We start from the raw sequence: 27,566 nt of genomic DNA, 5'->3' as shown, positions 1-27,566 counted from the left end.
CATCATAGCAATAAATAAAAATGTATTACAGTAGATCTATTTTTCCGTTATTTCCTGCTTGCCTACAGCTGGCAAAGGTATGTTTTTAGTTTTTCTGTTGCTTAAATATATTTGGTGGCAGATCTTCTGTTACTGTTTGATAATGTTATTTGTACTGCTTAATTCACTCAAAAAGATGATCAGGCATGGATTTTCTTTTAGAACTAAATCTAGAAAATGTTTATACCTTTAATCAGTACTTTTGGTTATTTTGCCCAAATTATGTAATAGCAAATTCTGCTTTCACGAGCTGTATTGTGTTCAGTAGGTCGCCTTACTCATTATGATTATCTGGATACTGTACCAGTATGCTGGATCTGTTTCATTTGCAACATCCAGTCTCCTGATTTTGAAATACTTGAATTACTTGCCAGTGCTTACATCTTCTCTCTTTAAAAAGAGGCATCTTTTATATTGGTGTGTTTAACCAGAGAAAAAAAACAAAAGGATTTTTTAAGAATTATTCAGTTCTGTATCATTTTCTACATAATGGGAAAGAAATATTACTACTTTTTCTTTTTTGTCATATGTCTTACTGTGAATAATGTTTATAGTATATGATACATATGATATTCTTATAAGAAAGAAAACATAAGAAATGCTGAAATCAGTCACTTGCAGATTAAATGTAATGGATTGGAAAGAGTCTTATCTGTGTTTGGACATTTTGGAATCATCTATAGATAACTTCATATGTTGTTCAGTACTTTTGGTAAAGTAGTTGTGTTATCAGTTGTTTATCTTTGAATTAATGTGTTTAAATACAGTTAAATTATACTACTTAAGAGAGACCATTTCCTGTACCTGTGTCAAAAATATGAGCTAAGTTTGTCATTAATGATAGGCTAGTCTAATGTTCATTGAAATATTGCTAATCTGTGTAATCACATATGCTACAGATCTTTCAAGCATTTAAAATACATGCTGCTGCTTCTCTGGGGTGATGGTCTCATACCTTACACCGTCGACATATTGTCATACTGTTTATTTGCTACATCCACCTTGCTGAAATCTGTCACATGGATGTGACTCTTGCTTTGACAATGCAAAGCCAAGTGATATGAATTAGTTTCTGCATCTTTCTAGGATTTGATGTTGCAGATCCTTCAGCTTGAATTAAATAATTCTCCCATCCACAAATCCAGCTGAAAGTTGGAGTTGACATGGATCAATATGATCTGGGGCTAAATTTCTAAATGTGACTGATTATGTTAGCATCATGCCCACAGATCAATATTGAGTTTTATTATGAACCTGACTCTATAATTGGGTTTAATCAATAAACTTTTGTCTCCTTTCTTTAGAAATTTTAGTTTTCTACTATGCAGGTTTTCAAAATTGCATTTAGGATACACTTAGATCTATACTTTTCTGGTTAGAATATAAAAAGACCTAGGTCTGAATTTAAAGGAACAAAGAGCTAAGACCCTATTGAAAGGGGAAGTCAATTTTTAAGTTGATAGGACTGTTCACCCCAGTACAGTCTATAGAATCCAAGACAGCTAATGTGCTAATACATAACTAGTCCTTTTGGGCACTGTAAGGCTTTTTCTGTCCATGCTAGATACATAATTCACATTGAAGACTTTGACAAAACATAACATTAATGAAAGCAATCACTAGAGCTTCTCTTTTGATAAACCCGCGGGGTTTAAAGGCGTTGAAAGATGCAATCTGTGAAGAACAATAAATTTGGGCCTTTGATTGAAGTGCCATTTGGGATGGTATGCTTTCTCAATGTATTTACACAAAAATGCTGCTCCCTTTTTTAGTACACTTTGCTGGAAGGTTGAAGGAGCTTTTTGCCATTACTACATTAAGGTTTGTCTCATTAAAAGCCGAGTACAAAAAGAAGGCTGGAAATGACCTAGCTCAAGCCAGTGTGTTCATTTCTGCTCCAGTTTGCCATTTGAGAAGTAGGCTTCAAGCCATGATGAATATTTCTATTAAGTGGTACTTTGAACTGCAGTAAAGATGCTCTTTCTTTTCTGAAGAAATAAATGCGGAAACCTGTTTGGAGTTCTTTTAGTTTTTTTTCTTTTTCTGTTTTTTTTTTAATATTTTGTGGTTATTTTGCTAAAATTAGAAAGAGAACCATAATAAACTTGGAAATTCCAGAATATTTTTCTTTTCTACTCATAACATTGTCTTTAAATTGAAACATTCACAGAGCCCACTAGAAAACAATGCTTTAATACTTTTTTTAATGTACTATGTTGTGTTTTCTGGCAGCCTTTCTAAATTTTGGTTTATCTGTCAGTGGGTAGCAATTTTTTTTTCACTGTTACACTCTGTAAGTTGGTATGATAGAAAAATAATTCAGTATATTATTAATATTTTCAGATTAAAAGATCAAGATTTTATAATAATTCACCTGCAAGCATCTCTCTATATAACTTACTTCTTTGAGATACTTTCAAGAAAGCTTAGATATTGAGCCTTACGTGCCATACGTACCCTGGTGTTTGTAAGTCTGAACACACACTCACATGTATTGTTCTGCACGTTTTTCCTTGTATAACAGATACAGACCGTGGCCAGAAACATGGCATGGATGAGTTTATTTCTGCTAATCCCTGCAAATTTGACCATGCTTCCCTCTTTAGACTGCTTCAAAGACAGACCTTGGATCACAGATTGAATGACTCCTATTCTTGTTTGGTGAGTACCGGCTGGAAGATAGATATAAAGAAGTGAGAAATAGTTGTTACAAAGTAGTCCTTTCTTCCTCACTCATTCAACAACTGCAGTTGTAGGTGGAATAAAGGGTCTGATCGATTGGTTTTAAATTTGAAAATTACATACTTGCAAGCTGCTGCTGTGCCACTCAATAGAAAGCAAAGAGACACCAACTGTCTTCAATTTTATCAGCTGAAATTTGTCATGTCCTCTGAAGAGGCTTGAATAAAAACAGAAAGTTTTAACAATGGCAAGAACTCCTGTGGTGGGATTTACTGGCACCTGTACAGGTATTTTAATGTCCAATTGTAGTTGCCTCACCTCAGACATTTTCACCTGTTTTGTAATTCTTCATTCCACTCCAGTGCGAAGGAAAAAAACCAAAGAAGGGAGGCAGACCCGTAAGCAATATAGATATATGTGCATATATGCATTACTTGAACTGCAAGTAACAAAGGGGAGTATAATTATTAAGCAAGAGCAAATAGAATGTGATCTCTGTATCAAAATTAATGTTTGCCACATTCAAAGAATACCATCATTGCCATCATAAAAGGTACAATGTTGGCTGCAATTTCCTTTTCATTTTCAATCATTTTCTGTTCTGTGCTTTGTGATGTAGTTGAGGATAGGGCTGCTTCAGGTTTTGTTTTCATAAGGGAAGAAAACCAGCAACAATCCTGGGGAAATTCGTCAGATTATACACCCTCATTAACAGGTTTGTATGGGTCAGACCTCATAACTTCCTGAGGCTTAATTTTTCACCTGCTATCATGCCTGAAATAGTGATCTCTCACTAGGGATCTAAAATGCCTCACAGCACATAATATTTTTTTCTTTTTAATGTCCCAACAGCAACAAAAAGAGATAATGGAGATTTTTACTTCTTTTTTCAATGGTTCTGACTAGTCTTGTAATACAATGATAATTGGAATTTTTAGGTTTGTTTGCAGTTGTTAAAAACAGGAAAAGATTATTATTTGATGACAGTTGCCTCCCTTTTAAAATACTGCCAGATATGTATGTATAGAGAAGTTAAAGGACTCATTTTCTATCTGTGGGTTGCACACTGAATCAAAGAGGCCTGAAGGTACATCTGTACAAAGTAATTGGCACTCAAAGAGAAAATGGTTAGCTTTCTACCAGTGCATTGGGGTCAAAATCTTTTTTTATAATAATAATATAGTAAGACACTTAATATAACCTTGAAATCAGGAACTTTTAGAAGAGGTTAGGTGAAATACCCAGTGCTATAGCAACCATAAAGCAGATGTATTTCTTACCATTCTTTTTTAAATCCAGCTTTTAATAAGTGGAATGGATGATAATTTTTTTTAATTGCATATTTAAGTACATTTTTTTATTTTAAAAACATTGGGAATGTCAAGGTAACAATAGAATACATGGTCATGTAAGTGTGATTTTTCTTTTCTCCAACAGGTCATTTCCTATAATTTTTTAGAAACAATTCATCCCTTATTTCAACAAATACATTGCAACCACACATAGAACTTGTTAAAAAAATAAAAAGCGTAGGAATTAATATTATGCAAAGTTCTGTGTTAAATTATTATATAACTTCAATTTCTTCAGGTCTTCATTCTTCTTGGTATAGGGAGAGTATTTGGGAGGTGGGGGATTTGGGGTTTTGGGGTTGTTTTTTTTTTCAATTACAAAGTTTTAAAAAATTGGTTATCTAGTTCCAATACTTTGTAGGATATAGATTTTATGTGTTTGAGAGACTCGTGCATGATGTGGGATTGAACAAGGGCAAGGAAAGCTCTCATATGAAAAGCAACCACACAAAGAGATCTTTTAAGAGAGACTGAAGTTAAATTAATGAGTTCTTTAAAATTTTGTATTCTTGTCACAATTATCTTGTCATTATCTTATGAGAATGAGCAGAAATTTTAGTAGTTTGCTTTTGTACTGCTAGTCAATGATAAATAACATTTCATTATGTTAGGGAGAGATCAGTGACAATGACAACATATTGGGAGAATATCAATCACAATAACCACTGTTGATTATATCTATGGCTAGGATACATATTATTGCAGAAATACAGTTAAAAAGTCTTTTCTTTCTTCTTTCAATAGAATACCATATTTTGTATCAAACACTGTGTAAGCTATATGAGACTTTGCAACATGATCAGATATTAGATTAACATGCTGAGTACTGTTCTGGGTTCTAAAGCCAAGTGTTCTCTAGAAACAGCTGAAGCTCCTTAAAGGCAGTGGAAACACTGACTTCAAAGAAATTAATTAGGAGCAATAAAATTTACTAAATATTAAATACCTTTGAGGTGTTCTTGTTTGCAGATAATATGCTAAATTGAAGAGTTTGGGGAGGATATAAAGCTTGACTCTCAAACAAGTCTTTTACTAAAGTTAAAACAGATTATTTAAAACTGATGTGAATATATTTTTAAGTGTTGTTCAATAGTATTTTTGCTGATATTTTGTACAAGTATTAAACATCTGATCTTGCAGAAATATTCACAAGCATTAGGGAAATATTGATCTTTGGCTACTATACTAATGTTATAAATTCATGAATTTTCAAAATCATTTTGCTTATCCAAATCATTTGTATGTTTGAGTTCAGGTATTCCTCAATCTCTCTTAACCATTTGATGAGGTGGAGTGATGAGAGATGATGAGAGGGAAATATCACCACAATCAAAACAAGAACAAAGAAAAATGCTTACGTAGAACGTAATGTGCAGTAGTTGTAGTTTTCCAAGGTTTATATTTTTCTCCATGCTGCTTTTTGGAAGCTCATTCTGCTATGCTTATCATATTTCTGCATCAAGACTCAATTATATTTTTTACACGCTGGATTAACTTTAGAACTGTTTTTGTGGTGTGAAGGGGTCTGTACTTTGCTCATCTCTGTGTCAGGGTTAAGCTGTTCTCATCAAGACTCTGACCGAGAAAGCTCTCAGTAAGCTTGAGAATATCTAATAATTATTTAAGGTCAGACCTTACTCATCTTAATCAGGTGGCTTTTAACAAACTACCTAGCTTTGCATCTCTTTACTAGTAAAAGTTGTTTTAAAGTTGTTAGAAGTGTATGCATGTTACATGGGTAAAGGGTTGAATTGTGATCAGAATATTAAAGTTGCTGCCACAGAGAATTGGCCACCCAGAAACTGGTTTTTAATGTCCACGTAAATGTCCCTCATCATTTCCAAAATTTTAGTTTATGTCTTACAATTGATTGCTAAAACAAAATTAATTATTTTAAAGTGTTAGTTTATTTTAGGTTTTGATATATAACTTGACCTGTACCAGACTTTGGATGTATTAGAATGTTTTTTCTAAACAATGTGTTTCATAGTAGTGGTAACTCATAACTGCAAATAGTTTCCTGACATTGAATCCTTTCAGTAAGAGAGCTATTGTAGGATCTAGCTTCCGGTGCTGTCAACATTACTCAGATAGAAATAATTCTAATATAAAAAGTTTATGTAATGGACATAAAAATTTACCTTTCTATTCTTTGTCTGATTTAAAGTTGAATGGGAAAAGAAATCTCAAAATGTTGTGTGGTTCCTTTGCCTTTTAGGGCTGGTTTAGCCCGGGTCAAGTCTTCGTGTTGGATGAATACTGCGCTCGCTATGGGGTGAGAGGCTGTCACCGCCATCTCTGCTATCTCGATGAGCTGATTGAATATTCAGAAAATGGTTCTGTCATTGATCCAACCCTGCTCCACTACAGCTTTGCATTTTGTGCTTCTCATGTTCATGGTAACAGGTAATTTAATGAAATCTTTTTAAATCCACAGTATTTAAATGCATAGTCTAAATAAAAGTGTTTACAGGCTCTTGCGTTCGCCATGTAGGGAACTGCACACAACAGAAATCATGAAAGTTCATGAAAGTTCATGAAAGTTTCTTCAGGGGTACTGGAGGTTTCATACAGATTACTGTTAAAAAAAATCAATTCCTTCTAGCATGTATTGTCTTAATCCAATGTGTTTTCAAGATAAAAGGAACTCATCCTGTTAAAAGGGTAGTCTTCTTCATTCTGCATTTATTTTGTGGAACTAAATGGTGTTTCCAGTAAGTGTTTTGAACAAATTTGCAGTTTAAGGGAAATTTTGACTTTCTGCAGTCTAGCTTGGCAGCTAATCATACTATACTGACTTCTTCTGTCTGTGCTATCACAGAGAGAAATAACGTATATTGGGAATTGGGTGTAACCCCCAGCCAGGAAGAGCTAGGAGACTTCTGGAATTCTTTCCATTAGACAGGTTGACTGCTTCAGGAGCTTTTGGCCACTGTGATTGTCTTGGGATGATATCTTGATTCCACTTGCAAGTGAAAGACTTAGAAAAAAATTAAGTTGTTGCTTTGCTATTTTTGCTCATTCTTTAACAGAAGCAATGCTTCATCTGTCTTTCTCCAGACTGAGAGAAGACAAGCTCTGCTGTTGGAGGGCGGCTATTGGAGATCAGATCATTGGGTAGCTCAGGTCAGGAGGGACCACAGGAGATCTCTAGACAAACCTCCTGCATGAAGCAGGGTCAGATTGCTCAGGGCTTTTTCCAGCCAGGACTTTATCCTGTTAGGACCTGTCTAATTTCAGTGTAGTTATATTTATTGCCTCTCGTCTACCACCCAGTTGGCATTCAGTGCACCTCAACACCTCCTATTCTCCAGGCTGAGCCTCAGCCTCGAGTCAGAGCACGTGCTCTGGTCTCTGACTGTCACAGTGGCAATTCAATGAACTTGCTCCCCCTGTCTTCCTTGTATTTGAGTGGGAAGTGGGGCAGGATATCTATCAAATTATAGAGAACGTGCATTTATACCTGTTTTGTGCACTTGAGTTGTAGACTTCTGTATGGAATATGTTTAAGAAGTTCAAAAATAGCAAGGAGAAACCCAGTAGATCCTCCCAACTGATCCAGTCCTGCCACTAGGGGAAGACATCACAGTCCCAAAAAGAAATTACTCTCAGTAAATCCCCCAACAGAATCTTGATCAGGATTGGAAGAGAGATTTTCTGCCCAAGATGTATGCTTATGTTGCTTTGCTACCAGTCAGCCACAGAGACTATTTTACTTGTCCTCAAGCCAGAGAAGAAGAGGTAGTCCTTAGGAAGGATATTGTTTCCTTCACTGGCTCAGACAAAGCCTCATCTGGCACTGGGGGTTTGTAACCCAAGTGATTTCATAGTGGTAGACTAGCAATATATAATATGTGATAATAAAATCCAAAATTGAAATGCTTTTGAATGTGCTTGAAATGCTGTCAAGAATCTTAACATTCATACCAGTAAGTTAGGAGATTTCTGGCTTTTATTTGGTAACCTATTCTCTGTAAAAGCAAGCTTCTTCGTCAGTTCCTCAAGAACCTGACACATTCGTATTTCCTATTGAGTCTAAGTCTTTGTTGTTTCTCGCCTTTTTATTATTGGTTTCAACCTAAGAAGACAAACATATGTTATAATTGCTCAAACTTATTTCAAGAATTCAAAAGAAAGCTAGATACATTTCTTTTTATTTCATAATTTGAGTGAAGGACAACCATGCACGCAGTGCATAAAAACATCTCAGGGAGCACATCATTTACACAGTGGTAAGCACTCTGTATTCTGTCTATTCCTGCAGTACAGATATTCACTGAATAGCATTATGAGTGTTTTAGGAATAAAAGAAGTGTTGAACAGAGAGGGTCTGACTAGAACTGAGATATTGTAAAAAGGAAGAAAAAAGAAACATGAAGAAAGAAAAAAAGTAAGTCAAGGACAGAGGCAGACATACTCACTCAGAATGACAGACACAGATATATGGGCACATAATATGCCCACTCATTCATTTACCGCAGCACTAAGAAATAGTAAAAGGTAAAAGAGAATTTCACAGACAATGCACGACAGGCCAAAGTTCTAGGCTGGTCCCTGGCGTTACACATTTTTGATTTGTAAGTCAGGCTGAGAATCAGAAAGACCACAGAGCAAAGGGCTTTATACTCTGGCCATGATTTATTTAATTTATATGTCACCTTTGCTTCACAGGGGGATCTTAGACCCTCCCCTAGCCTGAGAAAGATCATCAAATTGATCTTGAAGTCAGGTGGTAGAGGAGCATGTAGAAATGCAGCCATACCTGTAGTTCATATTGTCCATTTCTTTTATGTATGAATTTTAAAATAACAGGCAATCTAGTGACATCAGTCAAATGATCAGATACAAGAGTCTCTCACCTTCATTTCTGGTGAGGAAAAGCTCATTCTGAATCAGCTTCAGCTCTTTCCACCCTTCATATGTTTTCAAAATTCTTCCAACATGATTTTGAACCTTCAGGTGTCCCCTGTGCTATTTTGCTGCACTGTAGGACTTGAAATATGTTTCATGCTGCAGGCTGTAATCTTGCAGACTTCAACACAGTACAATGGGTTTATTTCAAAACACCTGGAATAAACATGTAGAAGTTTTGTTGTCGTAGAGTTTCAGGGACATTTGGAGCACAGAAGAGACCTGAACTGAGCTCCAGTGTAGGCTGCATGCAGCAGACCTTGTCTCCTCATCTGAGGACTAGAGAACAGTCCCCAGCTTCTTTTTTTTTCCTTTCCTGAGATGAAGATATAAACACCAACTTCTGCTAGATTTATCAAGCATACTTGTACTTTGTGTGTCTTATGCCAGTGTTGTTGGTTTGGGAACAGAAATGTTTACTCAAGGTCAAACACAAAGTGCTGAGTCCTAGACTGAGAAATTCAAAGCTTATTTGTCCTTTTCCTTTCCCATTAATTAGTCCACTACAACTGGGCTAACAAACTGCTTATGTAGAAAAAGTATTTCTGCTTTTGTATATGACAATCTTAAGACATTATCTTCCTAAATAGCCAACAAGGAAAACGTTTCACTAAAAAAATAGCTATGTTTGTTTAAACAAATACACATTCTTGGATTTGAGTCAACTATTTTCTTTTCTTCTGTAAATAAAATTGCCTTTCATTGTATTTCTGACACTATGTGGATTTACTGTACCATCTCCTTTGGCTTCTCATTACAATGATTTTCTTTTGAAATATTCCATGGTCATTCATATGAAGTATTCTATATAGTCCCCATCAATATAGTTAGTTCACAAGTAAACTGCTTGCTCTACACTTTATGCATAAACTTATTGCTGGTGAAAGTGAAATGGGCAGAACAGGGAACTATAGGACATTCCTGAATGATGACATTTCACTCCAAACAGTCCAGGTAGGAGCTATTGTTTTCTTCCCCATCATATTCACTCTTGTCTACTTTTCATGCTGTGACTTCTATTTAGTCCCTCTTGTCTGAAATGAATGCTGGTGGGTATCACATGAAGTGTGAAGTGACTTCTTTCCACCTGCTGAGTTACAGACTGAATTGAAAAATTCAAAATTCAAGCATATTCCCTTGTTATACCTTTTCTTATTCAGAAAGATATGATGGAATGGAAGTTCAGATATGAGAAGAGAATGTGAAAGTAATGTTACAAAAATCAGTATATAACTGAAGATGAATAGGTTGGGAGATTTTTTTTGTCTTTATTGTAAAAGCTTCAGCACATCTGTGTTTCCACAGAACAGTCATATTGAGTCAGGGTTCTTCTAAGCCAGTCAGTCATCTGTCTCCAGCATTGATCTGCTCGCAGTAAAAGAAGAGCAAGCATGTGCAATATTTCCTCTTTCCAACTCCCAACTCTTTGCAGCTCAGAATATGCCCTGTTTGGTAACCTGGAGTGAGTCTTTATTTCAGGTACTTGTGCGTTGCACCCCTGAACCACTGTGAGCCCTTTTCACCCTCAGCACCTCTGGCTGCAAGTTCCACAACTCAGCCTCTTCTTGCTTGAAGAACTATTGCTTTGAACTTGACTCCTACACATCTCATTTCATGCTCTGCTGGTATTGGAGAGGTAAAGGAGAAAAAAGAAAAATCCTGTTCCATCTCTTTGCTATTTAAGATTCAAGAATTGGAAGTGAGCAATGCAATGGTTGCATTGGACAGAAGTTTTCTGCTAGTTCCTTATACTTTTCTGGTGTTTGCCAGTGTTGATGTGCTCCTTTGACTGCTACTGAACAGGGACAATTTAATGGAATTATCCATCATAAAACCAGGATCCCCATTCTGTGTAATAACTATGTTTTCCTTACATTTATTTATGTTTATCATTTCCTGTTGTATTGCTACCTGATTTCATGGGGTTGTTCTGGAATTCCACACTATGCCACATAACTATCATTAAAATTACATTTTCTATGACCTCAGTTCTCAGCTGCTAGCCAGGTCATTTATACATATTGTAAAATAGCACAAGTCTCACCACAGATCTCTGCAGAACTCTACTGATGATATACCTTCACAGTAGTCACCTCTCTAAATTTAAACATAAATGTAGAAAGTTTTACTCAGACACTGTTTAATTGCCCTTAAAGTCTTTGATTAGGGACTCTGTCAAAAGAGCTTTGGAAATCCAAGTATCTCATATGTCGCTCTATTAGGAACGGTGAGAAGAACGACACAGACTCTCTTGGGGGTCAATCAGGAGAATTTCTCTCGGTTTATTGCCTCAGCTCGTTTTTATAGACTGATACGTGGAAAGTACAGAAAAGAAACTCTTATTGGTTAGTAAACTAACTCATCACCATCATTGGTAAGTGGGGTTCACCACCCCTCAACCTTCTCTTGCAAGAAAAAAAGGAACAGACAAACAGCACCTGCAAGGCTGTTTTCTGTCTCTGAGGATTGCTTTAATTCCTCCTCATGATTTCCCAGGCCACTTTCTCAGGCAAGACTGAGAAAGCTATGTGGCCTGCAATTTCTGCAGGCACTCTGTTTCAGAGTTAGCATCCATACTCATATACTTGACAATAGATGATATTTACCCAAATTTCCTTACTTTTATCCTTAAATATCCTTATATTATAGTTCCTTCTAATTTTCTGGGATGCATGTAATATTTACTGGCCTGTATTTCCCTTGCCTCCTTGGAGACTTTCTCAGATTTTTATTCTCCCACTTTGATTCTGATCCCCCATTCCCCAGAGGGATGGCAGTTCCTGATGAGAACTTTCACATACCCACAGCTAATTCAGGTTCCCAGGTGGTGCTGGCAACTTACTGCTGTCTGTTTTTCTCATTTGTTCCATAAGAGGTTTTTTTAGTTGCTTTCATTTTTAAAACATACTTTGCTGAAAATTAAGAATTCTTATGCTATGAACAAAGAAGGGTTCCAGCATAGAAGTCTTCTTCATAATAATTTGTTTCATAATAATACACCAGTACAAAAAACATAATTTTCTATCTTTGTAATAGCCTTGCCCTCTCTGAGAGCTACTTTTAGGTCCTTGCCATCACTTGGCCATGTAGACTCTCTGATAGGCTTCTTGTTTTGGTTGTGCTTGGAGTAGGAAATATCTTAGAGTAGAATAAAGGGACACAAAAGAGAAGTTAAACAATGGAAACTTTGGATAGTGCTATGCATTCATATATTTCTTTTCATTTTTCAGCATTTTGTGGTAAGAAATGCCTATTGAAATTTTACACCTTGTGTCAAGTCATAAAAGACTGTTTCGAGAAACCATCCCTTTCAAATCTGGGACAAAGAACTTTGAAATAATAAATAAAATATTATCATTACATTGCTCTGTCTCTTCTGTAAGTTTTTTCTGGAACAGGTATTTTATTCTCTCACTCACTTGACTTTAAAGTTGTATATATATTGATAATTTCTCCTTTATACTTGCCATCTTAGGCAGTGAAGGAATGTTATTACATACACTTGCCATCCCTAATTAATTAATAATATCATTATACAATATTTTGTTATTAATTTCAACTTATTACTGCCTTTACTTACCCTTATGCATTGGGTAAAACAATATTATATTAGTACACACTTTGCTTTTCAGTAGAAGGGCATTTATCAATCTCTCCTAAAATATAACTGCATGAGAGATTATTAAAATATTAAAATTAATCTGATTTGTGATCTTAATATGTTTTAGTGACCTTCAGAATTGGTCTTTTTCATTCTGTTGTGAAAAAAGGCATGACCTGTGAGCAGATGTTGGAGCAGCCTGAGAACTGCATACAGCAGAAGGCTCTATTGTGCCAGTTTTATGTCAGAATATTTGAAGAATAGTTATTATAAACAACAAAATGCTCAGTTTTCAAGCGTCTGCTGGTTAAAGCTGTGTTTGAATGTCATGTGGTAATGCTCTGTCTTAATTTTCTGTGATAAAAAGATGTCTGCTCTGTCCAGTTATAAGCTGATAGTGGAAATCATTGTTCTTATATTTCTGCAACATTAACTATGGACTCTGCAAAAGCCTTAATACAGTTACATTTTAAAGAAAAATTTGGATATTTGAGTTCTTAAATACTAAGTCCTATAAAGAGATAATAAAAATTCTACATCAAATTCTAAAATATTTAACCTTTGGTTTTCTAAGAAACAAGGAGTACAACTTTTTTCTTGGTAATTTGAAATTTGTCACTGTTCTTTCATTTGATTGTACATCATGCTGAATATAAAAACAAGTGTTTTTAGTAAGCACTGAAGTCTTCTAAAACAATTTTTTCTGGAAGAATGGATGCCTTTTAAGTTTGGTTTTCTTTTTTCTATGTCATTGAAATGTAGTTTACTACAGAAATATCTTAAAGACCTTAGCTGAAGTATTTTTTTTTCTTTTATTTTGTTTTTTATAATAATTTCTCATCTTGCTCTGGTAAGATTGCAAATTCTTTTCAGCCAGCCTTACTGCTCATACCTGTGTAGGTTAGAATATAAATCTGTGCATTACTCTCCTTATATTCCTGGTTTTCATGACACACCAAAGTGATGGTCTATGTTTTTAATGAGGAAAGCACATTGAAAATACTTTTATCATTTTAAAAATATGTTAAGATGAAAACACCAGTATCAATGATGCTCCAGAGGAAAAAAGTCAGGCATGTAGAGATAGTATTTCCAAGGCTGTCTTAACAAAGCAGCCTTGCTTAAGGTAACAATTCACTCTCTGAGAGGCCACTAGGAGAAGCTGTTTCCAAAGTTGAGGGCTGGAAACAATCCACAGCCAAGCCAGTGTCCTTCAGATCTAATTCCCGTTGGAACTGGAATACGGTTTTATTTTATGTGCTGTAGGTCTTCACAGTAATCTTAATCCTACAATTCATCAAGTGACCTCTGAAAATTATTGCAAGTTGTAAGACCTCTAGAGAACAAAATAATTCTAAATGATGCTCCAAACCATAAAGGATTATATCAAGTGTGGAAAAACAGTCCATTGCAACAAGAAAACTGAAATCAGTCAGCTCCTCCAGAGTAACTGCTTTCAGGACAACAATCTTGCAAGATTTTTGCAGTAAAATAAGTTTTAACATTCTGGTCAATCTTTACTTTTGGTTCATTATTTAAGTGGTTTATGATTAAACAGTTATTTTCCACTTGAATTTACTAGCTTTAATTCATGAGGTATTAATTTCAAATCTCTTCTGATATTTAAGTCTGAGTGAATTAAACAATTTGACTTATGAACAATTTGACTTTTGACCAGACAACATTACATTTATGCCAGTTACTGTGATCTAAGCAGAAAAGACAAGCCAATCCAAATCCAATTGACAGAGGTCTCAAAAAATGGTGAATTAATATATGTGAGAGACAGAGAGAAGGCTACTCCAGCTTTGAGTGTTCTGTTTCATCTAGTTCTCTAATTCTAAAAAATGTTGTGAACAATAAGACAGAAAAAGAGTGTGGAGGAAAGCAAAATTCACTCTCCATTATCTTCTTGAGGAAATGATGCTAAAATGAAAACTCTTCTTAAGAGAGTCCATCACTTTTCTTGGCTGATTTCTTGTAAGAGAGGTCCCAGGCTGCAATATTAAAGATTAGTACTGGTTTTGAATTGAAAAAAATCAAGTCCATAACGTTTGAGACAGTAAGAAAGACACATTTGTTACTGCTTTTAACTGTAAAATAGTTCTTGCATAGTTTATGGATTATTTAAACCATTGAAAACTAAATGATGGCATGAGTCTGATTTTCCTTGTTGGCACAGGAATTCATCAATAAAAATAACCAGATCAAAACAGTGAAATTTATTTTAATCAGTCTTCAAAATAAATATAGAAAAAATATCCAGAAGATTAAATTAGTGGGAATTTTGAAGTATTTATCTATTTTTATTATTTCAGCTTATCTCAGAAACAGATTCTTTTTTTCCATGGATTCTTTTCTAATCAATAGTAGGTATATCTTCCCTAAAGGAGAATCACCAGAATGATATGTCTCAGAACTGTGTTGCAAAAATGCATTTTTATATTCTTGTTGCAATAAAGTTTGCAACAAGAAGAAACAAAATTTTGATTTAGACTTCGTGCTATTTTCTAAACGCATATTTTCAAGACATGAGATTTTTCAGTGCTTTAGGTGATAGTTTTCCAACACCTTTTTGTGTACTCCTTCTTCTGGGACATCTGCTTCTATACAAACATATTTAGCAGCTCTGAAAATTTTAGCTGTTGTCAACAAGGTTCCTTAAGACAACAAACTCAGTGATGTGACAGGGCCCTGGTACGTAGTGATCCTAGCCTTAGTGCAGGATGACAGATATGACATCCTACTGGCTCACCTTTTTCACTTACTGTTATCTGGACCCCTAGGTCTTTCCTGACATATATATGACATGCCTCAGCGAGGCTTAATATGACAGAACTATTTACTTTATCGGTCCAGAGCGCAATCTCTCCTGACAATGAAATCAGACAGTGCACTTTACTTAAATTTGAGCTCATTCCATTTGTCAGAAGGCTGAGGTAAAGTATCCTGGCACCCATCAAAAGAGAGAAGATAAGTTTTTTTGCTCTTTCACATCAAATTTATACAGTGGTGTATTGATGTGCCTGACTAATCCCATCCCCTCCATATCTGATTTTTTATTGTTGTCATCACAATAATTTAAGGAGATCAGGCATTCTTTCCACCTTGACTTGACAGGTCACAAATATAAGTGATTTAAACGGTAGGAGAATTGTTTATGTCATGACCAGGTAGCAATTTATCCCTCATAGGTTTAAGTATAGTGCAGAAAGTTAAAGTAACAATTTAGGAAAAAGATGCTCATAGAATGATTCTTGGAACATTCAGAATGTTCCAAGAAAGAATATTGTCTTTCTTAATGTTATTTTACTAAAATTTTCTCAGTTCTAGAAACACTGAGATAGTTTTGGAGGCTCTGGAGAAGATACAGGGCAGATCCAAACATAATGTGAGGTTCAGAAACTCAGGTGAGAAGCAGTAGCTGATTTGTTACCTTTGGAGCTGGAAGTTAAGAAAGTAACAGGAACATTTCAGAGACTTCTTTTTCAAGTATGCTGTATGTGGGGAAGTTGTGACTGCATGGCAAAAATAATATTTGGAAACTAATCTAATTATCTAATTTTTTTTTTTACTTTTGTCATCATTTCAATATAAATACATTAGTAACACCTTTAGGCTAAGACTCTAGACCAAAAGTACATTTAACATACTAAATATAAACTTATTTTGAATTATTGTGACTTAAATTTGATATTTAAAAAAATGCCAGTGCTTTTTTATTTTTTTTAAGACTTTTTATTTGCATCTTTAAAGCTGCACCTATATGGAAGTCTTGATTACATGATGCTATTTGTCAATACAGGATGGAGAATCAAACTCTATCCTCACCATGCAGGATTCCTAGGTGTTGCCTGCAGTGGCTTTTCTCACTGTAGTTTCCCTCCCACCTTTATAATCACTTTTGGCTATATTGTGCCTCAAGGCAGAAAATTCAAGGAGATGAAATTTAGCAAGATTTGTGTAGGCCTCTCTAGTGTGACAATAGTACTGATTTTCTTGAGGAAAGATACTGTCTTTTGAAAGGATTTGGGAGAATTATATGCTAACTTGTGTTCATATTGAGATGATGTAGAAACTTAGGACTTGAATTCAAAAGTTCAGCTCAAAAGTTAATTTCTTTGTCTGGTTGCAGCCTGGTTTTTAACTATATTCACAAGTAACTGTTTATCCTTTAAGGCAATGAGAAAGACAAAAGGGGAGTTAACACTCATGTTAAGTGAAAACTTTAGAAATAAACATCATTGTCCAAAGACAAATCAGCATGAAGTGATATCAATGATTATTAAATATCTGACATTACAGGCCAGATGGAATTGGAACAGTATCTGTGGAAGAGAAAGAACGGTTTGAGGAAATTAAGGACAGACTTTCCTCTCTTTTAGAAAACCAAATAAGCCATTTCAGGTGAGTGTATAATTTATTCAATTAATGTTACATTTTTTCTGGAAAAAAAATTGTGGTGTTTAATTTTGGTCTTGAATGAATGGACTGAAAAAAAAAATGGTCTGCTTGCAAAGGAATAGCTTAAATATGGAATAAATTATTTAAACAAGTGGTTGTACTTGAAATTTATTTGTGTCATATTTGAGTTGATAGATACGATAGAAAAGATTATGCAAGATCATAGGCCTTGATTGTGTTGATTTTTTTAAAGTTCAAGCATTGTATAATTCTAACCAAGAAAATTTTCTGAATGAAAGTAACTGTGCCATAACTATTTCTGGATTACTGCAGATCAGTAAAATCATATGAGTAGAGAACATCTTTGATAGATGGCAGCTAAAACTTTTCTTGATATCTAATGTTGTTTTCTTGGTTTCATGATACGTTTATCTTTTTTAAGTTGAGGGTCATCATGCTCAGTAAAGAGTTTGTCATATTAAGGGCTGTCAATACCAGCAGAAGATGTTTAGGGAAGGAGTGCGAGAAACAGAGAAAACATGGGATTCCCTACTATTCTGTAGCAATTGATGGCTTATGAAACTTAGTGTAAAAATTGCAGGTAGACCACCAAACCTGTTACTTTGTCACACTAAACCAACCTATCTGCCACTATTCTGCCAATCTAATAGTTTTAGACTGTATTTATAGAATTTTTTGCCTCTGTCTCACATCATAACAGCCAGTTCCAAATAGTTCTTTGTGAAACAGAACTTTTGTTTGGCAGGGTTGACAATGAGTTTGTCGAATGCCTCTCTGGTTTGATGAGGTAAATATCTAGTATTCAGTGGCACCACAGGAGATTGGGGATTTTTTTGAGCATAGAGGACATAGCAGCCTTCACTTGGGACTTCATATCCGTATTAAACTAGAGAGCTAGGGTTCTCCTTTGAGTATTCCTTTCAGGGAAAGACAAGAGTCTTTCCTTTCCTCCTTCCTCCCTTCTACGGGAATAAAGAGCTCTTGCAAGAGAAATGATACAGAGTGCTGCCTGCCTTCAGGCCTTTACATGCATGAGGCTAATTGAAAAATGTATAATAAAGTCCAAATGATCTTTTGAGTTGGAGCACATAAAAATCCCCATCATGTCTGCTAACCCTCACATTAGAGTTGTGTTGATGAGCTTGGGCCGCAGCAGTGACCACAGAATCCTTCTGCCTCAGTCTTGGTGGTTTCGAGCAAATTTAAACAGATTAGAAATTCCTCCTTGAGAGCAATTAAATGTGTCATTCAAAGATGAATGACTTCATCCTTCAGAGGACTCTAAGGTTTGCCTTAAAATCCTGTTTCATCAATGCAGACAAACTGTGGTCTGCCAGATGAGGAGTAATTACTATTTCTTACTGTGAACAAATATTAGAAATAAAATTTAAAAATAGGTGGAATGTCTGGATTTAAACAGGGGTAATGGCATAATACTGGAAGAAAGAAAAAAGATGGTGCCTTAGAATGTGAATTTATAAAGCATATCAAGTCACAATGTAGGACATCCTGAAAAAGGATTGGAAGTAATATTTTAAATAAAGGCTTGACTCAAGACGTGTGTAAGGATCACCACTGTTGATTAACAAAGAATAACCTTGGCTGTCAGATTGCTTTCTTAGGAAAACATGGTATTAAAACAACTCTGTATTTCAGTCCTTCAAAATCATTATGATTACTGTGAAATGCAGAATATTTGGAAAACTACATTCAACAATAAGGATTTATGCAGAGTATACACTGAATTTCTCTGCTTTGGGCTTACTGTTCTTAAATTCCCTGTATTCCTTGTCGTCAGGTACTCCCACCAGCTCCTAGGCTGGTTTCTTGCTTCTGCTGTCCTTTTTATTGTCAGTTCGGGCATCCATGCTGTTTATTTGTTATATTTCCTAGAATATTTCAGAGACTTTCATGCCCTCCATATTCAGACAAGTTTTATCATTTTTAAAGGCCAGATTCTCTATGGTAACCTCTTTATCTTCCTCATGGAATCACAGAGAGGGTGTTTGATTGTTTGTTGCCACTTTGGTTTCTTAATAGTGTCATGCATTTGGCTCCTACTTGTTTGAATTTTGCCTCAGGCTGCTTGTAGGTTTCTTCCTTTTTTTATTTTTTTATTACATCTTTAAAGTTTTTGCTTTTGTTTTTCAAGTTCTTAATTTTTTTCATAGATCCTGTTCTTGAAATTGTATATACATATACTAAATGTACATGTACTGAATTCCTTTTGGCCTGTTCTCTTTTGCTACATTATTAAATTGTATTGTCTTATGATTATTACTACAGAGCACCTCTTCTGCTCTGCACCTCTCAAACTATGTCCTCTTCACATTTGAGACTGAATCCAGAGTAAAGTCTTTTTTTGTGGGTCTTAAATTAGCTCTTCAAGGAAGCAATTCAAACCTGTGTCCCAAAATATTGTCATTATACCTTGTCCTAATGAGATATCAGTAAAGTGTATATGCCTAGAGTTGAAATCTTGAATTTGAAGCTCCTCTAATCTTGCTTAACATTTTGTAATCACACTGATCATTCTAACTAGGGGATCGGTGGTACAGACTTTCAACGATCATCAGCACTTTTTTTTTCCTCTGCAGAGTGTTGATACTTTTCCGAGCTTTGCCCTCTCTCCATTGCTTGGTGTTGTGTGCACTGGTCAGCTGTCATGGACAGTTTAACTGAAGAGTGCACGTCTCTTCCTGCCTGTTCAGAGCAGCTCTGAACATTTGCTGTGTCCACCTCAGTGACTGGGTCACACCCATCTGAAAAAGACGCTTTCCCTTGCCTGCCAACTGACCCACAGCTTCCAGTTTTAATACTCCCCCATAGCCTTTTTAATTTTCATTTTCACTGCTATCAGCCTGGTTCCATTATGATTAAGATGCAGTCAGCCTGTCCTGTGCTAGTGGCTGTCATCTAAAGTAGTTCTTAAGGTACTTACACCTTTCCTCCCTGTCACCTTGTCTACCCACTGAGACTTCAGATCTCTGCCAGCCTCTCAGGCAGCAAATGTGGAAGAGACAATATTTCTGAGAAAGCTATCATGAAGGTCTTGGACTTTAACCTCTTGTCTGGCTGTGTGAATTTTATCTCTCGAGTCTTTACAGAGATAAAAGCAAATACTGGAATTCTCGCTGCAAGAAATCCTGTTTTGACCTCATTTATAAAGCTTTATTTTGGCTGAGCAAAATGTAGATCTAAAATTCACTGGTCTGAATCCTTTTATCATTAGGAAAGATTTGACTAGTGGAAAACATTAGAATAGGAGGCTACCATTCTCGGTGAGTAATAATAAGAAAAAAATAATCTCAGCAAAGTAAAAAATCCTTTTTCCAATTGGGGATATCCCAGTAAGATTTTATAGACAGGATTAAGAGAGGTTACAGTTGCCTGAGCGTTGTATTCTCATTAGCCTGTGATACTGCATCATTCAGCAGACAAAATTGAAAAATAAAGCTATGAATGCAATCACTTTTTAATTTACATAATTTTAGGAGTGGGTATGGTTTAAGTGTAGGTGGTAAAATTCAAGAAAAATGCTTTTCCAATAATAGAAAAAATATGGAATATCTACCAGCATTTCTATCTCTAGAAATTAAAATACATGACTTTTTTTCCTTGTCTTTATCCAATTTTAGAATGAAATACAATATACAGAATGCTGCTTCACAGGTCCAGTTACAGTCATGGTTACAATGACTAGAGGTACAATAGTACCTCTTTCCAGGAAGATGACAATTAGACTCATCACAAACCTTTAAATATCCTTCATAGTTGATAATGTGGAAGTGATGCTTTCTTTGTTTTATGGTTTTTTTCTGCACTTAGGCCTAAAATGCTGGGCTGATACTGCTGTGATATGTATGTACTCCATAGAAGACTACTGAAGAGGCTTTCTGCTTTTATTAGTACTTTGGATATGGGAGTCTTCTGCTAACATAATTTCATGCAAGTTGTATGCAGATACAACTTAAATTCATAAAGCAGCTTTTATAATTCTGATAATTTTATGTTCCGCTTATTTTTTTCTTTCTCCTTTTTTTTCTTTTTTTTTTTCTTTTTAATTTTTAAGATACTGTTTCCCTTTTGGACGTCCTGAAGGAGCTTTAAAAGCCACACTTTCATTACTTGAAAGGGTAAGTTTGAGAACATACTTTTAAGTTCTGCATGACTACTGATTATTTTCCTTTTGCATTGATCAGACTCATGTCTTCTCAGGTATTTCACTGCTGGTTCTAACTGCTCACTGGAATGATGGTTGTTTTTGTTTTTCTCTCATTGTCTTCCACAGAAGGCAAACAGCTGTTTTCTGTAGGGCTTATTTACCAGACTTTCACTTCAAGCCACTGAATTGCAGTCACTCTGCTCCTTTTTTATTTAACACTTACGCAGCATTACCTCTAAAGCAGTACAAGTCCACTCTACAGCCCCCCTTTCCTGCTGCTTATGCCTTCTATGATGCTAATATACTCATATGTAATATTAAAAAACTTCTCTAAAATTCAAATAATATTCTATAAATGCATAATCTTAGTCAATTTAAGAAACAAAAGCTATACACAGCAAATCTGACATGGGTAGCTATAAATATAAACTCCTGCCCTGCAAATCCTCTTGTATTGACAGGAAAGGAGAATACCTCATAATGATAAAGGCATCTCAGAAATCTCTGTGGAAAAAGGATTTTAAATTCCACCAGAGATTCCAAAATAATTCTATCAGCAGGAGTCTGATGAAGGTATGAATTCAAAAAAAGTTTAGGTCCCAGGCTCTGTTGCTTTGCCAAAATCTGAGAGTTTTGGTCCTGGCAAATATTAGTTATTCAGCAGTGCAGAACACTTAATGGATAGAGATTGTCTCTTAGAAAACCTCTGCCATGTTCAGAAAACACATAGGGAGTCTAGGCATATATGTTTTATTTCACTTACCATCTCAGTGATTGTAGTGCTCTGTAGGCTCCCTTGTGCTTTTTGAAACATCCATTTCCTCTCCCCATTCCTGCCGTCACAAATGGCAGTGGTGCTCTAACTGGTGCTCGAGCAGCACCACTGTCAGTCTGGACTGGGAATAAATGTGCTTTCCTACATTTGTGGATTCAGAATGGGTTAGAATCATTCTATTTTACCTCTCTTTGAAAAATGTGAAAAAATATCAGACCAAGGACAAAAGGTTTTGAATACTGTAAATTCACTTGTTGATAACACAGAAGCTATTAATTTGAAAAAGCAAGTAAACACAGAGAAGTCATTTTGTGTGCAGGTATTCTTGAAGTCTGCTTCTCAGCAATGTCTTCCTTATTAATATCTTCTCTGTTGCTGAACCTGTTTCTTTTCTACCAAGTCCTTCCCCAGACTGTAACTCTTGGTCCCTCCTTTTAACAGTAACTTTTAGATCTATAGGTGTCCAGGGATCCACTTGAGAAGCATTTTTTAAGGTTGTGAGTTTTATGAAATTTTATTATTTACTTAAAAATGTGATAAAAACATACTGAGTTTTGTTTATACTTACCTGTTGAAAGTTAATGGAGTGTAGAATTAAAGTAAAAATGCATGTGAATTATCAACGTTTTTTTGGGGTTTTTTTTCTAATATAGTAACCCAGAGTTCGTTCATAGAAAGCGGTATGGATTCTTGGTTTACCTCATTTGCAATAGGTGAGGTACTCACATGTTTTGAAAACATCCATATGGACTGTTCTTCTACTTGTCCATAATAAAATATTCTCCTGGAAGTTCCATGTTTTCCCTGCCCACTATATAGATGACATTTTATTCACAGCAAGGACATGTTGAATTTGAATAACTTCACCCTGTTGAAGAGTTCATGGTTCTGCAGTGGTGGAAGCTTTTCCACAGGTGAGAACCAAGCCAATTTCCACAATCACATCTTTAGTGGTAACCATGATCCAGCTCATCCATGGAATGCTCTTGTTCCCCTGGTCTCGATGTCACCCAAAGACTAACTGGCATGCTGCAAGTTGCCCAACAGGAGGGATAAATACTGTACAGGCAATCAAATCAGGGCTGGACAGAAACCTTCAAAGACAAAGATCCAGCCCAGCAGATTAAATAGTTCCTTTTTGAATTCTGCCTTTAACCGTTATCAGATCTGTCATAACTTTAAGATACTTTTATCCTTTTCCTCTGGGGTTTGGGTAATAACTGTAATGAAGTGGTATAATTGTCTCTGACACAGGTTTTAATGAAAGATATTGCCACTCCCATACCAGCAGAAGAGGTGAAGAAAGTGGTTAGAAAATGTCTGGAGAAGGCTGCCTTGATCAATTACACTCGACTTACAGAATATGCCAAAATAGAAGGTTAGTACAGCAATCAAGTGCCGAAGTGGCTGTAAAAGCCAACAATGCCTATTAACTGCATATTCCGTGAGCAGCCTTTTCCCTTTCCAGAACAAACCCCTTCCACAGCAAGGGGAAATGTCTCATTAAAATCTCAGCTGGTGAACTGTGGAGCTGTTTCCTATTCATTGCTTTAATATGCCTCCTGGGACCCTGTTTGAATGAAAGACTAGGACTTCCTAATTTAAGTTGCCCTTTGTTCTTACTTTTGAATTCTTCATAAATTTAAGAGGTTGTTTATGGGTTATTTTTTATTTCTCTAGCTATTTCTAGTGATTAAACTATTGACAGGAAATTCTTAACAGCAGTATCGTTGCCTTGAAATTTGAAAACTGTATAGATTCTTTTCTGAACTATTTATTAGGCAGACAAATAGATGCTATTTATTTTTGCAGCTGTGTTATCAGTTGTATAATAATCTGATTATTAAAACCTTAATTACATCCTGATTGAATGAATTAAGGGGACAAAATATTAGGTTTGAAGGTAATCAGTAGTTTTTCTGAAAGTTTGGTATATTCTACAAAGTATATTGTCAAATGAACTGAAATTTTGCTAAAAAAATGGCCAGGATGCACAATATCATTTATTATTTGTAAACACTATGTAGAACAAAAAGGAAGTCATAATAGTCAAATCCCTTGTCAAGACAGACTTTTACTCTCCATAAAGAACAAAAAAGCTAGAGATACTCCTGCCTAGATGTATTCAAGAACAGAAAGCTGTATGCACTGGATTTTTGGAGCTAATCTTAGGAAAATATTGAAGGATTAATTCTGTTTTTAAAAACTACAGATTTATTCACGTTATTTTTTTTAATAGCATGTATTTCTAGCAATACACCAGAAGAAACAGAGCTAGCTAAGGAGCAAATTGAAGAAGCCTCATATATTTAGCAATATTATAAAGCCAACTTTTTTCCCATTTTTATCTCTGCTCGAATTCTCAGAAAAACATGAGTTAACTGATCTCACAAGTGATTAACAAAAGATCCATCTCATCACTATAGCAACCTGTATTATATCATGGAAGTAACAACATGAAACCATCCTAGTAACCAGTTTATCATAATTAATTATGATATCGTGTTGTGTTAAAGAAAAAAAGGATGAATATTAAATCTATTCTGGAAAATGAAAAGAAAAAAAAAAGTGTTTTCCTTAGTTTTCATATTTCTGTATTCATAAAGGGAAATGTTAATGTTCAATTTTTAAGTCACGTATCAAACCTGTTGAAAAAATGAGTATAAAAATAGAAACATTTTTATAATATTACAAAAGTTTGCAAAAGATACCTGAACACACTGACAAAAAAATAGATTGGAAAGTTTTTTGCCACGATGTAAATGCAACTTTTCCCAAGATTGTTTACTGTATCCTAAAGAATTGTGAGACTTCCCCTGAAGTAGCAAAGTTTGCACTTTAGGATATTCACACTGTTAACACTGAGTAAGCTGGAAAAGCACATGAAACTGACTCCCATATTTCAACTTGCAGTTATCCTTTTTCTATTTATTGCCTTTTGGTTGGAACACAGCTAGATTTATTTAAGTAGTTTCACACTCACATAGTTGTAAACTGAAAGCACAGTACATCATTGCATATATAAAGACAATTAGGTGAAGTACTTTTCTGAGAATAAAGTACTGTTGAAAGTGAAGGACTGCAGCATTGTAACATCAGAAAATTCCATGTACTGGATTTCAGTAGCAATGAGACCTGTATTGGTATCTTTTGATACTGTGGTCATTACAAGCATCCTACTTTTGTACCAATATAAATGTAATATTTTTCAGCAATAGGTTTCATTCTGCTTCTTTAGGTTTATAGCAGCATTATTGTATCTGTGCTTGGACATTCTTCTCTTGAAAGTAATTTATGTTAGTGTTTGCATTAAATGCTTACTCCTCAAATTGGGTACAGAAAGCATAGAGTCTGTATCTTTATATTACTGATGTCCTCAAATGTGACTAGTATATATTTAGGAGATTTTTGTCCTTTTTCTATTTTTTTTAGTGAACAACATCCTATTAGTCAGTCAAAATGTAAATATTAGAAGATAATTTCAGCTATAGACCAATAACAAATACCTAAAAAGTAGAGATACAAAGAAGATTCTAGTACAAATAATATTCTCATATTCTTAGTTTCTTATATTCATTTAATGTCATATATGTTTCTGAATTCCCAGGCACAATATGGATGCAAGTTCAGTGCCTGAACTTGAAATAAAGCCTATTTATATAGGGCTAGTAAATGCAAATGTATTACTCAGAAACGTGCACCATTTCTCCCTCACATGAAAAAACCCTTCACTTGTGTGATGTACTCAAGATTTTAAGAAGCTGTTAACTCCTTATGTGGTATTTATTCTTCTCTGGTTGCATGAGAATTTTCATGTATTCTGTATGTATTCTATATATATATATATTTTGTAACGATGTTTTTCTTTTCCTATTTTTTTTTTATTTAGCAACAGTGGAAAAGGACTCAGGTGATTACTATTTGTGTGCATGTCTGCATGTATTACAGATGTGTTTTGTGACTGTTATTTTTTCCTTGATTTGAACAATATGAAGATATTGATCAGAACACTTGTGAATATTAAAATTAATTTTGGTGTAGTTTAGCCCATGTTTTTACACTGATACTTAATTATGATGTACCTGTTTATTAGCAGTTTAGGTAATTTTCTGTTTTGGAATATGATTGAGGTGTATTTTCTGTTAAAGGGGTATGAGGTAGAAAAGTTTAATTTTATTAAATTCAAAAACAGTTTGTGTATTGAGAGAAATATAATTTCATAGTCCTCTGCAAAAATTGTATCTGTTTTGTAACAGGATTGCTCAATTTATTAATGAAGGTCTTGCTAGGAAAAATAATTTTGTAAAGCTGGTTTTGCATTTCTCTGATATGGCTTTGTTTAGAGATATGTTTCTTTTTCTAGTTATACCTGTGGGTTACGAGGATGATGGTTCTTTGTGTTCCTGATTTCATGAAGATACTATGGTCTATATTCTCCAATAGTACAGGGAGGGGGTTTTGAGTTCTTATATCCCAATATTTAAAGATCATCATGCAACGAGCACAGCTGAATTATTCTTTGCAGCTGAGTAGAACTGGCTGCACAGAAGTATGAGGGACTGTGCACATCTGTGCTGTGAAACAGAGCTGTGCACTGCTTTGTCTTACCTGACATAGACACCCAAAGGAAGATGGATTGTGGTGCTTTGTGTGGTTTCACAAACAGTATCAACCACAGTTATGGGACGGGGCGTTGAGCTGGTAGTAGTCTTTCAATGAACTACTTTTCCATCTGGAAAGACAGACTGGTGTGATGACTACAAAGCTGCATGAATGTAGTTCAAAGAAGAGATCCTTGTCAATGAGGGGCTTGAAAATTACTAGCAAATTATTAAAACTACTTTCTTTAACAACTGTGTCCATAACTGAAGTGTCAGAAAATTCCACTGATTTCCGAGATTTACGCTGGTTTTTGCCTAAAAGTTTTAAATGCCCTGTAAATAGGAGATCTGTTTGGAATTTATAAATAAGGGAATAGGCAGTGTGCTGGTGGAATGGATATTCATGCCACAATCTGTTAGGATGAGTTGATGGGAGCTCACATGGCTCAGATGATCTGCTGACCCCTCTGATCAACAGGGAGAGGTTCCTTAGGCAGGGCACTCCAATTGCTCTGGAGGTCCTTCAGCAATTTCTCTGTGAAAGGCCAATCTCACAGCATCAAATACAAAACACCCTAAAGACAGTTTCCCTTCTAGCTAAGATACCTAAAGCTAGATAGCACAAATATTCTGTTTAATATTTTTATGCATCTAGGTATTAAAGAAAATGTCTCTTGAAATTAGAAATTCAGAAACAATTAATTGAAAATTATTAGTGAATTTTTAGAGATTTTTTTCCTTTTACCTCTACACTCTAAAACTTCACATGTGCACTTTTATACAATGCATACACTTCTATGCAATGTGTATCACCTCAAGTGCAAATCTTCCTTGTGCCAGGAACTTGCTAATCTTCGGTTTTCTCAATCTCTTTATGTGGGAAACCCAAAACCATTAAGCATGGATGACAGTTACAGGCACAGAAATAAATGAATAAATAAATAAATAAAATTACTGTACCTGGTTTTAGTCATTTTACATTAGGTTTCTCCATGATTTGAAAGAAACCATTGCC

At 35.2% G+C, this 27,566-nt stretch overlaps 1 protein-coding gene across 4 annotated transcripts in view; it reads left to right on the top strand.

Moving 5' to 3' along the window:
- The window catches only part of LOC131592057 (calcium-dependent secretion activator 2-like), a 283,092-nt gene that overhangs the window by 187,201 nt on the left and 68,325 nt on the right, over positions 1-27,566 (top strand). For 3 of the 4 annotated variants that reach the window (XM_058863313.1, XM_058863312.1, XM_058863315.1), the window contains exons 12-16: positions 2,564-2,700; positions 6,292-6,479; positions 16,891-16,992; positions 21,083-21,146; positions 23,205-23,328. In XM_058863313.1, the coding sequence (XP_058719296.1) occupies positions 2,564-2,700; positions 6,292-6,479; positions 16,891-16,992; positions 21,083-21,146; positions 23,205-23,328 (615 nt within the window). The remainder of the gene's footprint in view (positions 1-2,563; positions 2,701-6,291; positions 6,480-16,890; positions 16,993-21,082; positions 21,147-23,204; positions 23,329-27,566) is intronic. The other variant, XM_058863314.1, reaches the window with a different exon arrangement.

This window comes from Poecile atricapillus, chromosome W (assembly GCF_030490865.1).
Source record: "Poecile atricapillus isolate bPoeAtr1 chromosome W, bPoeAtr1.hap1, whole genome shotgun sequence".
Taxonomy (NCBI): Eukaryota; Metazoa; Chordata; class Aves; order Passeriformes; family Paridae; genus Poecile; species Poecile atricapillus.
The sequence above is the reverse complement of the archived record's forward strand: the minus strand, read 5'-3'. Positions and strand labels throughout refer to the sequence as shown.